The sequence below is a fragment of the Boleophthalmus pectinirostris genome, unplaced genomic scaffold (genome assembly GCF_026225935.1).
Source record: "Boleophthalmus pectinirostris isolate CB_2022bp ecotype Guang Dong unplaced genomic scaffold, ASM2622593v1 HiC_scaffold_6, whole genome shotgun sequence".
Lineage (NCBI taxonomy): Eukaryota > Metazoa > Chordata > Actinopteri > Gobiiformes > Gobiidae > Boleophthalmus > Boleophthalmus pectinirostris.
This window is the reverse complement of record NW_026571447.1, coordinates 25,833,800-25,849,237: the sequence shown is the minus strand read 5'-3', so window position 1 is coordinate 25,849,237 and position 15,438 is coordinate 25,833,800. Positions and strand designations below refer to the sequence as shown.

At 37.5% G+C, this 15,438-nt stretch overlaps 4 protein-coding genes across 6 annotated transcripts; 3 read left to right on the top strand and 1 right to left on the bottom strand.

Annotated features, from left to right (window-relative positions):
• Window positions 1-307: 307 nt before the first annotated feature.
• si:ch211-269k10.4 (uncharacterized protein LOC100150242 homolog) lies at window positions 308-5,188 on the bottom strand. Of its 2 annotated transcripts, none has more exons than XM_055164099.1 (6): window positions 5,052-5,188; window positions 2,843-3,022; window positions 2,288-2,407; window positions 2,142-2,198; window positions 1,966-2,070; window positions 308-1,892 (listed from the first exon to the last, which is right to left on the bottom strand). In XM_055164099.1, the coding sequence occupies exons 1-6, from the start codon at window positions 5,055-5,057 to the stop codon at window positions 1,794-1,796; spliced, it is 567 nt and encodes a 188-aa protein (XP_055020074.1). In that variant the 5' UTR covers window positions 5,058-5,188; the 3' UTR covers window positions 308-1,793. The 2 variants fall into 2 exon arrangements, with proteins under 2 accessions (XP_055020074.1, XP_055020075.1); XM_055164100.1 differs by lacking the exon at window positions 5,052-5,188 and adding an exon at window positions 3,857-4,133.
• On the top strand, window positions 4,204-5,504 carry LOC129411869 (uncharacterized). Its single transcript, XM_055164098.1, has 6 exons — window positions 4,204-4,442; window positions 4,536-4,631; window positions 4,722-4,778; window positions 4,879-4,983; window positions 5,070-5,186; window positions 5,261-5,504. The coding sequence occupies exons 1-6, from the start codon at window positions 4,278-4,280 to the stop codon at window positions 5,288-5,290; spliced, it is 570 nt and encodes a 189-aa protein (XP_055020073.1). The 5' UTR covers window positions 4,204-4,277; the 3' UTR covers window positions 5,291-5,504.
• Window positions 5,505-6,803: 1,299 nt separating this feature from the next.
• ptdss1a (phosphatidylserine synthase 1a) lies at window positions 6,804-11,370 on the top strand. 2 transcript variants are annotated; one of them, XM_020937361.2, is made up of 13 exons: window positions 6,804-7,180; window positions 7,602-7,693; window positions 7,777-7,821; window positions 7,918-8,042; window positions 8,124-8,282; window positions 8,367-8,518; window positions 8,986-9,127; window positions 9,798-9,910; window positions 9,988-10,053; window positions 10,321-10,420; window positions 10,527-10,595; window positions 11,013-11,079; window positions 11,171-11,370. In XM_020937361.2, the coding sequence occupies exons 1-13, from the start codon at window positions 7,005-7,007 to the stop codon at window positions 11,263-11,265; spliced, it is 1,401 nt and encodes a 466-aa protein (XP_020793020.1). In that variant the 5' UTR covers window positions 6,804-7,004; the 3' UTR covers window positions 11,266-11,370. The 2 variants fall into 2 exon arrangements, with proteins under 2 accessions (XP_020793020.1, XP_055020069.1); XM_055164094.1 differs by having other exon boundaries at window positions 11,156-11,370.
• Window positions 11,371-13,175: 1,805 nt separating this feature from the next.
• LOC110171510 (E3 ubiquitin-protein ligase NHLRC1) lies at window positions 13,176-14,418 on the top strand. The gene has a single exon (XM_020937223.2). It carries the CDS (start codon window positions 13,176-13,178, stop codon window positions 14,376-14,378), a length of 1,203 nt encoding a protein of 400 aa, XP_020792882.2. The 3' UTR covers window positions 14,379-14,418.
• The last annotated feature ends 1,020 nt before the right edge of the window (window positions 14,419-15,438 follow it).

The window sequence follows — 15,438 nt, the reverse complement described above, 5'->3', positions numbered from 1 at the left end:
CCTCAGTCCTGAGAAAACACAGCTCTTCCCTGGTGCTGACACATACCCTTACTTCCTCTTTAATTCTGGTCATGACCATATTCATCCATCCCTCATATCTTATTACTACAAATTATGATTCATTTTGTATTCATCTTTCTATAACACATTCCCCAATACATAAATAAACACTTAATTTTACCTTAATGCATGTTATGTTCTGTTCTCAAAGTATATCCTGCCAACACGCCATGCTGTTTCATAAGAGCACAAGGGCCCAGTGGTTTTACATTCACAATATGAGGAACACACATTTCACAACAGATGCTTTATGTTCTCAGACAAAAATTTAACTCAACTTTATTGAGCACTTTAAAAACAACACTGTCAACCAAAGCGCTGTACACAAATTAAATAGGACACATGACAAACAGTGACAAGTAAATACTGAATCCTCAAACTGAGTTAAAAGCCAAGGAGAAAAAGTGAGTCTTTAGAAGGGACATAAAAGCAGGCGGTGAGTCGGGCGGGATGATGTGCAGAGGGAGCTGATTCCACGGCCTTGGAGCAGCCAATGCAAATGCATACCTGCAGACCTGTGTGCAGGTCTGCAGGTATGCAGAGGGGGTGTGAGGTACAGACAGGGGGACAGGGGAGCCAGTGAAGAGACTGAAGAATGGGGATATGCAGGAGAGTGAGGTTTTGCTGAGTCCAGTGTAAAAGTGAATTGTAATAATCTAAGCAGGAAGTAAGAAGTAATAAAAACATGGATTAAATTTCAAGGTTGTAATGAGATCAAATTGATTGCACTTTGACAAGTTACCTCAACTGAATAAAGTTGGACTTCACCACATTTAATTTGGGCATCACTTTTAAAACCACAGTCGATTTTCACACCTAAATTTGCCATTACAGGGCTCATGGCCTGAGATAAGGAGCTCAACTCTGTGGTAGCAACCACAGTGAAGTCACTAGGGGAGAGTAACCCCCATCTTTTCTCATTGGAGTACAGGAAGTTAGAAGCCATCCATGCTTTGACTTCATCCAAGCAATGAACAAGAGAATTAGACGACACAGTCAGCGACACACACAACTGGCAGTCATCTGCATAAAAATTAAATGACACCTTGTGTTTTTGGAGAATTGACCTGAGAGGCTATAGATAAAGTGAAAAAAAATTAGAGGCCTGAAACTGACCCTTGGGGCACTCCGCGCGATACAGGGGCCAGGGAGGACGCCGCATCACCAACTTGTATGGCAAGACACATAGGCTAATTCTTAATGCAGGCAACAGAGCAGAGAAAAAAACGATGCACAACAAGATGTTAACAAAATATATGACTAATACCATATTCAACACGTTTTCATATATTTAGCATATGAGAATGGCTGCTTACATGCACAGCAAACATCAGAGTAAACAGTAAACAGTTTAATCTGATGGGAGTAATCAGAGTTCATCCTGATAGTTCACACCTTTGCAGGTTTTGACAGTTAAAATTGTGCAAAATGGACAAACAAAAAATTTAATGAAATGAAATGAAAGACATTTTTAACAATTGAAATAGATTATCTGATTTTCACTGCCCATGTATATGTACCCAGAATAAATTCCACTGCACTTACTAATACTAATACTAGTACTTTGTGGTATTAGAATTATCCACCTCAAGAAAATGACAATTTCTTTCTCTCTGTTTGAATTTTCAATTCACAGTTCTTACATCAACGACAGCTAGATAATGCAGGCAAAAGAGCACAAACATCTTATGCACAAGAATATTATAACAAGACATACAATCAGTTTAACAAATTCAGGGTGTAAATTTTCGCTTTTCTTTGACAAACCAAACACACAGGATGGCTGAGAGGCAAGACTCAAGCGCCAAAATGCACAGCCCGAGAAGCTCCATCTGGTAAAATGCAAATATATTTTGTTGACAAATGTTTTATTTGATTTTGAGTATAATTATTATTATTCTGTACCCTTAAATATTCATCATCTGGTTTCCACGCAGTTAAGTCTGCAATGATCAAAGATGCTGCAACAACAGAGACTAACAGGCAGCCACAGTTGACCGTAAGGGAAATCTTAAAAAAAATAAATAAAAAAAAAGATGTAAGACCTGTTAAGTTTTGGCAGTTTTATAGGTATTACTTACCAGAAGTAACTCAGCGTATTTGAACAACATATTTGAAATAAGTCCAGCAATTATGAACTGAAAAAGACAGAAAAAGAGAGATATAATTTCTTTTAGGTGAAACTGAGATAGATTATTATTATTATTAAGAGATAACATTTACATACAAGAATTCCAGTCATCTGAGAAACTCTGAACAGAGAGAAGAGTGAATAGCCGATGTCCTGTGTCACCATGAAGAGGATTCCTATTCCAACACTCAGAAGACCACTTATCACCTGCAAAGACTGAACCAAAAAACACAGCAAACTTTAAAATGTTTACAATATACCTTTGTGTATACAGTAATTATCGCACAGAGATAGAAATGTGAGGATTCAAATGAAGAATGAATACCAAGGACTACTCTAACTTGTGCACTAAAACTTTCTGGTGCTTTCAGTATAAAGTAGCATACTTGGGAAAATTCTCCATTGGGTTAGATAAGTTTTATGCCATACAGTGGAATATAAAGGAACAATATTCCCATGGAGACAAGTGGGAGAAGACCCTCCTCCAGGTCAAATAAGAGTCAGTTTCGTGGAAATGCAAGCCCGTTCACAGTAAGAACACATGTTTGCATGTTTTTGTTTTAGTCTATTTTTATAGCCAAAAAGTTACACAGTATGTTTTGCAAAATATTTTTTTCATTATAATTTTGATGTATACAGTCCAGTTCTTACTCCAAGGACAGCCGGTTGTTTTCGGAGCAGGTCGTGGAGTGGAGCCTTGGTGTTTGGTAAGAGCTCGGTGGCCTGGTATTGTCGGGTGACCTCTGTCTCCCTCCTCCTCACCCCCCTCAGCGGCAACTCCTCCATCGCTTCAATGCTCAGATCCACATCAGCACGGGCCATGGTGATGGTCTGAAGGACACATCAGAGAAAATATTGATGGATTTAAATTCACACTCAGGGATCATAGGGTAGAAAAAATAATAGAAAATGTGGGAAAAAACAGTCCAAATAGCATAAAACTGCCCACTGTTATATGTTATATAACACTGTTATAATACTGTTATCATTTTGTTACCTGCAGTAATTTAATAAGATATTATACCATGAGAATGACATGGTTAATTTAATATAATTTAAATATTGTTATAATAACTGTTTGATTTTCAAACTTTCTGTTGGTTATATCAAGAACTTTGTTAAGTCCTGCGAGGCGACAGCTTTTGTGATTATGGGCTATACAAAAATAAACTGAACTGAATTAATCTGTCTATCCATGGATTACAGAATAGATACAAAATTAGGACCGTTGCTGTTGCCATAATGATTAAGAAATTGAAATAAAATATTTTATTTTTGGAAAAGAAAATAGGAAAAGTGGTCCTTAAAGTCCTTAAAATTATCCATATAATAGAAGCTGAAACTCTTGAATGACATTGGAGCAGAAGACAAATAATTTACTGGTTCATTTCTCTCTACTTATGAACATAAATGTATTATGTAACATGGGAATAAAATGTACTGTACAACATTTGCAATTCAACATTGTACCATTCAATTAACTTTTACTGAAATTCTCTGTAAAATGGTTTGTCACAGATTTTGATATACTGAAAACTTTGGCATTTCATTCACACATTTCTTCTTATTGCTGAAGTTTTCTAATATTCAGAAAACTATCTTACAAAAGAAAAAGGCATTTAAATCATAATAGCATATCATACTATAAAAACTAAATTGTCTTACCTCAGCTGTATTTCTGTGTAATTTGGTCTGCCTCAGTCTCTAGAAAACGCAGCTCTTCCCTGGTACTGTCAGACATGTCACACCTTTACTTCCTCTTTGACAGTGGTCATGACCATATTTATCTGTCCCTCATATCTTATTATTACAAATCTTTTTTTTTTGTATGAATCTTTCTATAACACATTCCCCAACACATAAATAGTCACTTAATTTTAACTTATTGCATGTTATGTTCGGTTCTCCTGTATAGTATATCCTGCCAATGGGGACATTTTAAAGTTTTTGCACTGCCTTGAGTGAAGAGAGAGAGAGAGAGACTAAAGTGCAGGCAAGCTACTGTGGCCGGTCACTTCCTTCATGACCTCATTTGTCAGAAAACTATTATTCACATAAGACAGATGCTTCACAACATTTTCTCACCATGAAGAAGAAAACCTTTGTGTGCGATGAATCAATGGTTATTACTATACCCATTGGAAATCTCAGAAATGCTAGAGATGGACAGCTTATGCCGGAGAAGTTCTACTGTGTTTTCAAAGATTCCTACAAGGTCTTTGCCAGAAAAGGAAAACCTAAACCTCTTGGAGTAGGTCCTCTTTTTTATCACTTTTTTAAAAAATCTGTTTCTATTTTAAATATGTATAATCTCTATTAACAACTTCGTGCATTGTATTTAAAGGCAGCTCAAGCCATCACAGGTGTTTTTCTTCTGACTTTGGGTTTGGCTTTCAGCAAAGATTCGGAGACTCTGATCTTCACCATACCAAGTGTTGTGGTAAATTTAATTCCTCCTTCATGTATAATAGAATGGAATGTCTAATACAAATGCATTTATTTATCACCTAACAATGTTTTACATTTTTAGTTTGTCGTTTGTGGCATGCTCACATGCGCTGCAGGACAGTTTCCAAACATGCTGGTGGTACGTTGGTCATAGTTAAAAAAAAAAAAAAAAAGACATAATCTACAATAATACAGCAAATGTAAAAATATAATTAATGATATTACTTTTTTTTTCATAGTCAAAGTTGTCATTCTTCCTAAACATTGTGAGCTTCCTCTGGTCCATTGTGGCTTGTTCTTTGTGCTTTATTTGGTTTCTCTCATCTCACATCAGGCGATCAAAGGTAAATTGCTGCCCTTATATTGAAAGAGGCAGTGAAATATTTTTAAATAATGTGTTTATTTTACTTACCTTCATGTGTTTACACAGTTGCAAAATGGAGTGAATGGTCTGATAATGGGTCTTCTCGTTGTGGAAGATGTGATGGCCATTTTCCTGATGTATTGGTTAAGCAAAGCCGTGTGCCGGGACACCTTCAACAGTCTGGTATGATAACAACTTTGTACATCTGCAATTTAGGTAAAAAATACATAACTTTAATTCATATTTTCCCCCTGCAGCCGACAGTACTGCTCAAGCAAGGAGACTAAAAAAAAAAAAAAAAACACAAAAAATGTCCATTGTTTTGTCAGTTTAATCCAACTGTATTAGAGGGCTACACTTAGAATAGATAAGCTGTCATGTAAATCAGCAAGTTAGTTTCATTTATGTGATTGTCCATTGTTCATGAGATGACTGACAATATCCAGTTCCTATTTCTATTGCTCTTTTGTATAAAATTAAAAATAAATAGGCTACAGCGCATGCAAGTGTCTTTCTCCATGTTTGTATGTAACTAAAATCAAGAAACTTACACTAAAAAGGAAAAAAATCTTTGAACAATTTACCATACAGTAATAGTAATGGTATAATATTTTAATAAGGGTTAGAATAAAACAGACACCGGCAAAATTTAAATAGTAGGCCTAATAATTTTGTCCACCTTTGAGTTATTAATTTACCTCAACCACCACCATTTACTCTCTTATCCCTGGTTTTAGACTGGACCTGATAAAGCTCGGCTCCTGGGGTATAAAGAAAGCTAAATGGGTTTCTTTTTATTTTGGGTTGTACTTGATGTGAAATGTTTGACAATCACAGCACTAGACCACAAAGTTTAGAGAAAAATACTGACTATTTTTACTCTATACTCTATTTTTCCATTTTGGAGTAAATATTTGGGGACAATATAGAGTTAAACTATATAACTGAACGATTTCTTTCTGGTGGAGGTTCCACGCTTGTCTCCATGGATGGATGTTACTGATTTGCCTGGAATTTGCTAGTATGGCAAGAAAGTTTCTTCTTAAACACACCTTGAATAACATGCATTCTCACAATTAGATAGGCCACTGTGACACAGATCGGAGACCAGTAGGAGGCGTTAGATACTAGACACAGGGCTACCTTATTTTACATCTAAATTGGGCCACCCTACGCAGTCACTATGGACTATGAAAAAAGTGGAAGTTGCAAATACTTTCTTTCTTTCTTTTTGTTTTAAGACATAAGAATACGAAAAGAAGATTCTTCGACCATGGTTAGGAAGGTGGATACTGCCTTCTAGGAAAACCAGCTGAAAATAAACAGCTGAGGGGCTGAGTGTTTGTTAAAGGGGCCGGGCAGAGGTTACTCTACTGTGTGAGTGTTGCACTTGTGTTTAATCAATAACGGCCCCATGTGCTTTACAAAATAGAGCTGCATGAATTAGGCAGATTTACACAAAGATTTAACATATTTAAATGCCTGTGGAGGTAAAAGCATGTTTTGCCTCACAAGGGTACTGACACAATGATAGAAAAGTCTTATTTATTCTAATGACTGAGCTGGAGCTTTCAGACCATGGCCAATGTGTAGCGTGACCACTGTAGAAGCCGCTATGCATTCTTCTGAAGATATGCTAAATCGGGTCCATTTAAAGCCACCATCTGTCCCTTTGAATAGGGTTAAAAGTCCTTGCTGAAGAGGTCAACTCAAAACCAAGCGACACATGCAGGGCACATGATGTGGGTGATGTCTTCCGCCTTGAGACCCTCCCTAAAAAAGCTTTACACCAATCACAACCGAGAACTAAAACTTTCTATGGAAACTGTCAGCCCTCCTGTATTCCTCTAACCTCATTTCGCCTCAGTAATGTGATAAGGAACCGTGTAAGTTCAAATATTTACCCGAGGGCTTGTTGAATGCCCGGGTCGCGGATGTGGATCAGCCTCTATGCGCTTGTGAAGAGCTCCTGCCCCCGCTCCCGTCCTGCCGTGTCCCGCTATGGCGTACCGGGGCTCCCATACCCTCAGCAAAGATGATGTGAATTACAGAATGCATTTTCGCATGATCAACGAGCAGCAAGTGGAGGATATCACCATAGACTTTTTCTACAAACCCCACACGATAACGCTGCTGACATGCACCGTGCTCAGTTTGATGTATTTCGCCTTCACAAGGTGAGTGTTTTGGAGCTAGCGTTAGCATGTTAGCTCATGCTCCGCTAACTGTAACAGTGATGCTGTGACACCCGATTTACACAGGAAGGTTAGCTAGCTCTGTAGCTCCTCTTTACTTTTACTCTAACAAAAGCCGCCCAGCTCTAATAGGATTATCTCACTAAGTCTAAGTTAATCTTTCACTGCTAGCATTTGTCTACTATGAAATTAGGCGTTATTCATTTATTTTTGTAATGTTGTTTTAACATGTTTATAAACACAGAATGTGTAATGCATACCTTTACATGTCCTTTGACAGTAAGTCATGTTGACACCTGTATTATACTGTACAAACACCACAGTTGAACGAGTTATTTGTAAAGGATCAAATGACAGTGTTTTGTGAAGTGTTGTGAATAGCATTGTTCTTTTATATTTACAGAGATGATGGTAATCCTGACAATAATCTGTGGGTGGGGCTCATTTTGGTCATCTCATTTTTTCTTGTTATCAGTGTTTTGGCCTTTCCTAACGGTAAGATGATAATTACATGCAATTCACCATCAAATTATTTAATGTGTTTTTCAATCATTCAATCAATGTGTTTGCCTCTTCAGGTCCATTTACCAGACCACATCCAGCAATATGGCGTATAGTGTTTGGTGAGTATTGGCTATATCTCTTTGTTGTATCACATTTATAGCTCTACTTAATTCATCTGATTGCTGACCTTTGTGCTTTTATTTTTTGATATCTAGGTCTAAGTGTCCTCTACTTCCTGTTCCTGGTTTTTATTATATTCCTCAACTGGCAGCAGGTTAAGCAGCTTATGTACTGGCTAGATCCAAACTTAAGATATGCAAAAAGAGAAGCCGATATAATGGTTTGTAAAACAAGTACATAGACTGTTTATGTCCACATGTCATGAATTTAAGCTGTTTTTTAACTGTTTTGCCATCTGCAGGAATATGCTGTGAATTGCCATGTTATTACTTGGGAGAGGATTCTAAGTCATTTTGACATCTTTGCATTCAGCCATTTTTGGGGTTGGGGAATGAAGGCCCTCCTCATTAGAAGTTATGGCCTATGTTGGACTATCAGCATCACCTGGGAACTCACAGAGGTGTTTATTAGAACTGATTTCTGTTTATATCTAATATCAATTGCTTGACAAATGTATTTAGATTCTAATGAGATCTTTTTGTAGCTTTTCTTCATGCACCTTTTGCCTAATTTTGCTGAGTGCTGGTGGGATCAAGTTATTTTGGACATTCTGCTTTGTAATGGTGGTGGCATTTGGCTGGGGATGACTGTGTGCCGCTTTCTGGAGATGCGGACCTACCACTGGGCCAGCATTAAGTATGTCCCATAATCAAGATTTAGACTTATAGAAAGCAAGTAGGAAAATAATGTAATATTAAATGTACAAGATTTAATTATATACATTACATTACAGTATGTCAGTGTATAAAACTGTTAAGTATAATGAAAGCAGTTCTCACAATACAAAAATCTAAATTATCTTGATTTTTGGATCCTGTGATTTTTTTTATACCACTTTGATTCAATTTTCTTGTACAAATAGTCACCAGGCATCTATATTGAAAGTATTCAAACTAAGACTTAGACAAACTTTTATCCACAAGGAAAATTATTTGCACACACAAATTACAATATAACAGAACAGAATACTCAACTCAAATAATAATAGTCAAAAAAGACAAATTGTCAGTAGAAATATTTTTATAATTAATTTTACTCTACATCATGTTTATCCACAAAATAAAATGCAATAACTGTGTCTTGTTGCTTCTTTTCTCACTCAGGGACATTCACACGACCACAGGAAAAATCAAAAGAGCAGTGTTGCAGTTCACCCCTGCGAGCTGGACATATGTGCGCTGGCTCGACCCCAAATCGTCAGTCCAACGCGTGATGGGTGTCTATCTCTTCATGATCATCTGGCAGGTGTGTCTTTGCCCAAATCCTCTAAAGCCTTCTCCAAGTGATTTAAGCAGGGATCATCCTCTGTATTACTTGTGCTAAGTTCAGGCTAATCTAATTGCCTGCTGTCGAAATCTGACCCACGGATGGACTGTGCCTAATGAGCAATAGCCTTGCTGTCTGTGCCACATAATCAGTTTTATAACCAACTTTGCAAATGTATGTGTAACCAGAAGTTTATGGCAGGTATGTCCAAATTATGAACTGGGGGATAAATCCAACTCTTTTTGGATATTACAAATGTCCTTAATAACCTTTCAAAGGGTGCCAAAATGGTAATTGTCAGTAAGCGGCTATATTTAAAAAAAGTTAGAGACCTCTGTTTTATGGTATTTTGAGTTTAATAGCTGCTACTTAAAACTAATGAACTAAAACTAACTAGGTTGAGAGCTGAATTATGCTTTATATAAGATTTAAAAGCATATACTTGATAAGACAATTTCACACTTGAACACTTGTATTACTTGTAGCCTTGGCACTAATTATTCAGGATCAAATGCAAGAAATTATAATTTAAGTGGTCAGTGTACCTTGTCTGATACTCAACAGAACATTCAAATTTCCAAATCACAAAAAGCACATATTTAAAACTAACTGTGTCAATGGTTTCTCTTTTGTTATGTTTTACCTACAGCTAACAGAGTTGAACACATTCTTCTTGAAGCATATTTTTGTCTTTCCTGCCAGCCACGCTCTGAGCTGGTGCCGAATTTTATTTGTTGGCATCATCACAGCTCCAACAGTAAGGTAAAAGCAACTTTTTAAATTATCAATATATTAAATAAATGTATACACATTTATTCACATTTCTAATATTGTTACAGGCAGTATTACGCTTACCTGACAGACACACAGTGCAAGAGGGTTGGGACTCAGTGTTGGGTGTTTGGGTAAGCAACTAAAACCATTTTTCATTATAAATATGTTTATAACAAACCATAATGTTGTATGAGTCATGCTATGCAAATGTGTACTCTTTACCTCTAAGAGATTAACCTGGAAAAAACAGATTATGCTTCAGATTAATAAAATAAAATCTCTAATATGACTAAAAGCTTTAAATGTATTGATGTAACTGAACAATTTAATCAACTTCAGTACTCACTGTAATCTTACTTTGAAATGCTCTAAGTATTAAGATGTATTTCCTTTTTTAGGGCAATAGCTTTTCTGGAGGCCCTGGCATGTATTAAATTTGGGCAGGATCTTTTCTCAAAGACTCAAATTCTCTACGTAGTTTTGTGGCTTCTGTGTTTGGTAAGAATTTTGCAGCATATGAAATTTTGACTTTTTTTTACACTTCGTAGATTAATATAAAACAATTTACAAATACAAATACATGACAACGTGCATCTATTTTCAGGCCTTCATTACATTCCTCTGTCTATATGGGATGGTGTGGTGCGCTGAAACATATGGCCCAAAAGAAAGGGTTAGTTTTTTTCTCTTGAAATAATATGTAATAATAAGAACTTAAACATAGCAACATAAACTAAAATGTGAAAGCACACTATGTAGGTTTTCTGGTAAGGTGTCCACCACCTACTTGTGTCCTTGGAGATTGTATTACTGTGACTGAAATGTTGATCAGTACTTCTCTCCTACTGTGAGCAGACTCGCCTCTCCACAGATCTGAACTGTTACTTGGCCTGGTGGTATAATCAGTTTGTATCAGTAAAGATGGATAAGTTTAATGCCGTACTGTGGTAGAGGCAAAACAATAACATCCATAGAGACAACCAGAACAGTTACTTAGTTCAGTTTTTGTGCCATGTTTACATTTTAGTTTTTTTTACTATTGTTTCTATTGTTTATTCTTTTTTGCCTAAAACATATTTTATTTTTCCAGAATATGTCAGATTTTGATGACAGTAATTTTCCAGAATCTCCAGACTCTGAATCAGTAGAATTCAAAGGTACGTGATTTTTTTTGTACTTAATTATTATACAGTTGTCTTTTACCGCATGTATTAACGTGATTGAATAAAGTAGTTCAAAATTTTGCAGGTGATGCAGGGGAGCCAGAGGAGCACATTGAAAGCACAACCAGGCAGAGGAATATTGGAAGGACAAAATCCAATGGCCTGGACAGCCCACAGTAGGAGCTGAAATGCTGAAGGCAGCTTTTAAACTCAGCCTGCGGAGGGCGCTGTGAAGATCTGAGGAAGAATAATTTTGAACCTATCCACTAATCCAGTTGTACATGAAGTCCATGAAGTCCACTCATTAATATTAATGACGGTGGAGACAAATTAGTGGTCAGAAGGTGCTATTAACAAAGCACATATGCGTAGACGAAAGGGAGAAAGAGCCCTCCTATAACCCCATACACCACTAAATCACATTCACTTCGTGTGTATGTAAGAAAGAGTAATTGCATTTTTGTACCTTTACATTTATTTCTATTTGAGGGACTAATCAGTTTGGATTTCCTGTTGTTGAACTGTGGAGATTTGAGTGGGGACTAAACAGTGGACAGATATTTTACATTATTTGCATGAACATTATAGGCTATAAAATACAGTTTATTTACACTTCCATTGCTACATGCATCATATTACAGTGTAAGGACAAGTAATTGTTTATCAGGCTAGATTGTATGTTCTCTAGCGCAGAAAGTTGCTTCTTCAGTGCTCCATTGTGAACATGTTAAGATACATGTATAATATTTAAATGTGTCTGACGTTTATAACTTGAGTTGTGTACAGAGTTTTGACTGAACTAAGGATGACAAGATCTTTTTTTTAACTGAAACCAAACACAGAGAAACACACAGGTGAAGCACTTTTAATATGTTTTCATGAAAATACTGTACATTTTAAGTATTTTCTACTCCATTGTAACCTGAGTGATTTTACCTGCCTTGTCCCAAATGTTGCTGCTATAATTTAACAGAAAACTGAGATTCCTCTTGTGTTAAGGCATTGTTTTGTATATTCAAGTTGTTGAATATATATTTCATTAGCATGACTGTGACAAAGTATTTTAGTAGATAGATGTTACTGAAGTTGTTAAAGGGTCCGTTATTGCATTCACTCGATCACAGTATTGTTCACTGTCTTGTCATCTCACTCTTGCCTTACCTGTGTAGTTTTGTACCCTCAACTGCAGTCTTTATAATGCTTCATTACTAAAGAGTTTTCATCAGATGTTTGCGTCTTATATTCAGTTATTTATTATTTCATGACAATCCTGAAAGAGCTTTTTGTTCATTTTAAAGCGCAGCAACTGTACACTGTCAATGGGTTTCATTGCCAAAACATTTCATTTGTCTCACCTTTTTACTGTGAAATATTAAAATATTAAAGTGTTTTATATCCTATCTCTATGTGTTTATTACATTGATTTGATAAAGCTCAACTGCTCTCAATGATTTGCCACAGTAACCTATTGATTTCCTATCTATGTTTACATTATGAGTTAATAGTCCATAACGTAAGGTTGTGAAAGAGCATGAATCACCTTGCTTGTCCCTCTGAGAGCAGGAGACTGCAGTCTGGCTGTTTTGAGCTGTGCACGTGTGAGCTCAAATTTCCCTCTGTCCGCACATCACAGGACATAACAGACAGAAATAACTGCCTCGTGATGGCCCTTTATCATATTATTTTGAGTTTGTTTTACTTTATTACTGTTACAATTTTTATTAATAATTCACAGTAAATTACAAGACAATTTATAGGCGACTGTAAAGCAGTCCTGGTTGTAATATGTATAACTACTTATAGGCCTAACTTCTCAAAATGCCTTAAAAATCTAATGTTTACTTTATTTTATTGTTGAGTTAATGTACATCCTGTAGTGTCGTATTTAATATTGCGTATATAGTCTAAATATATATTGAAAACATGGCCAGGTGAGGGCAGCAGAGAGTCTTGTCATGTGACAGCCTGGGCCTACAGCACAGTGGATATGCAGTGCTTGTCAGTGTTTGCCTAGCCTATTACCTACTGTTCTCCTATTTTTTGTCTTTTGAATCCGCACCTCTTTATTTTGAACAAGGTGTATTTGATTCATGGCTAAGAAACTGAATTCTTCAAGTTGTGGCTCTGGACATGAGGTGGATATTGTCAAGGACATCCAGTTGAATCTCCTGGACTGTAAAGTCTGCTTTAAGGACTTTAACAAAGACTGCAGAGCCCGGCACCTTCTCTGCGGTCACGTCCTATGTCAGGAATGTGTTTCGGCCCTGTCCCACCCCGTCCTCAGGAAGCTGGAGTGCCCCTTCTGCAGACAGCTGTGCAGCCTGGACCAAACCTCCAACTGCCAAGTCCTAGCTGACCTGCAGGAGATGCTGTTGTTGCATGAATCCAGGTGTGCAGCACCACCCCATTGTGCAGAGGGGAGCCTGTGTTTAGAGAGAAGACTGGGGTCGACGCCTGCAGTTTTGGGTGGATGGGGTACTCTGATAAATCCAGTGGGACTTGATATATTAGGGTCAGTTGGAACAATAGTAATCGCACATGATGGGTTGCGTAGGATTGTGGTGTTAAGCTCAAAAGGGAAAATTCTGAACAGTTTTGGATCAAGAGGAAGAGAAACTAGGGACATTAGTTACCCATTGGATGTGGCTGTATGCCCTATGGGTCATGTGGTAGTAACAGATGGAGGAGATAGAGCAGTGAAGATCTACACATCCAGAGGAACGCATATAATCACAATCAAGGCCTCGTTTCAGCTTCCTTGGGGTGTGGACACAGACAAGAGTGGGAACATAGTTGTATCAGATGCCTTGGCTGGCTTTCTTTTTCAAATAAAAGTGGACTATAGTAACAGAGTTCGTTTTGACTGTCACATAGCTGTTTCTAACCTTGAGAATCCCAAAGCTGTAGCCTGTTGTGCCGTGACTGGAAATATTGCAACCATAGAGCATTTCAAGAGCAACCAACACACAAGACTAAATGTATTTACGAAGGACTTTCATATAATCTATCAGAACAACAGCTCTAACATAAGACTACATTTTGATGTCTGGATCCATGTGTCAGCTGTGACCTTTGACCCCAATGGTGATGTAATTGTGGTGGACAATATTCAAGGGACGATTTGGAGTTTGGGGAAACCTTGGCATGAGTTTGTTCCTGTACCTCTTCTGAGTGCCAATCTGATCAATCCAGTAGCATTGACATGGATAAACAACAAGCTCATTATCCTGGACAGTGGAGACCATACGGTGAAGATTTATAACGCTGTTTGCACCGAGTCGACTACCCAATAGCCAGTTTCCTACAAGATCTCTGTGATGGCTTCTGCGGAAATGTAGCCTGTGAAATATGAATTTGCTGTAATGGCCTATATGTGTGTTATAATTGTTATTAAAGGTTTAAAAGCCGAATTTGCTGAATGGTATGTATTTTATATCCCCTGCACATTACTGTATAGGCCTATTATTGTATGCTAATATGGCATTAAGCCTGGAATATCTTCAGTACTTTTAATGGTCTGATTTTAATGGTTTTAATGGTACAGTCTAGAATAGATTGATGGCATTTTCAGGCTTAAACATGCTTGTCTCCGAGATGTGATTGACTTAAATGTTTTACAGCAGGATATTAAACTTCTATAGGGACAAGCAGGTAATACCAAGTCAAGTTACAGGTCAGATCTGTAGGGAGGCAACCCTGCACACAATAAGAATTATTGTGTGACTATTTTTAAGACTATTTTTACTTTATTAATCTAATTATGCAAGATAGATAAATAGATAGATAGATAGATATGCACCAGAAAAGTTCCATAGTGCACCTTTAAAGTTGCTCCAGTTATCAGTAGGGCTATTAAACCATAACCATGTTGTTACTCTCACTTGTGAACGCCTGGAATGTGACATATTTGTTGTTGTAGATTGCTTTGGTTTAAGGAGTAGTCTTTTCAGTCCAGTCCAGTGTGAGATAGTGTTGTGTAATGCAATGTAATGTGAAAAAGAAACATCGAACCTACTTGTCATTTTGACCAGTCTTCTCTGGCCCCTCTGACCCAATCCTGCCCCCTCTCCCTCTCTCGCCTTCTCTCTCTGCTCCTCTGAGTCAGGTTCCTCTCTTTCTCTATCCCCCTCTCTCTGTTCCATAGCACCAGGGCCGTCTCACTCTCTCTTTCTCTCTCCCCTGTCTCTTTCTCTTCTCCAGTGCATCAGGTCCCTCTCTTTCTCCCCCTCTCACCTCTGGGCTGTCTCTCCCTCTCTTTCTCTCTCCCCTCTCTTTTGAGTCAGTTCTCTCTCTCTCCCCCTCTCTCATCTGGGCTGGAGCGCCCTTTTCTCTCTTTCCCTCTCCTTTTCTCTC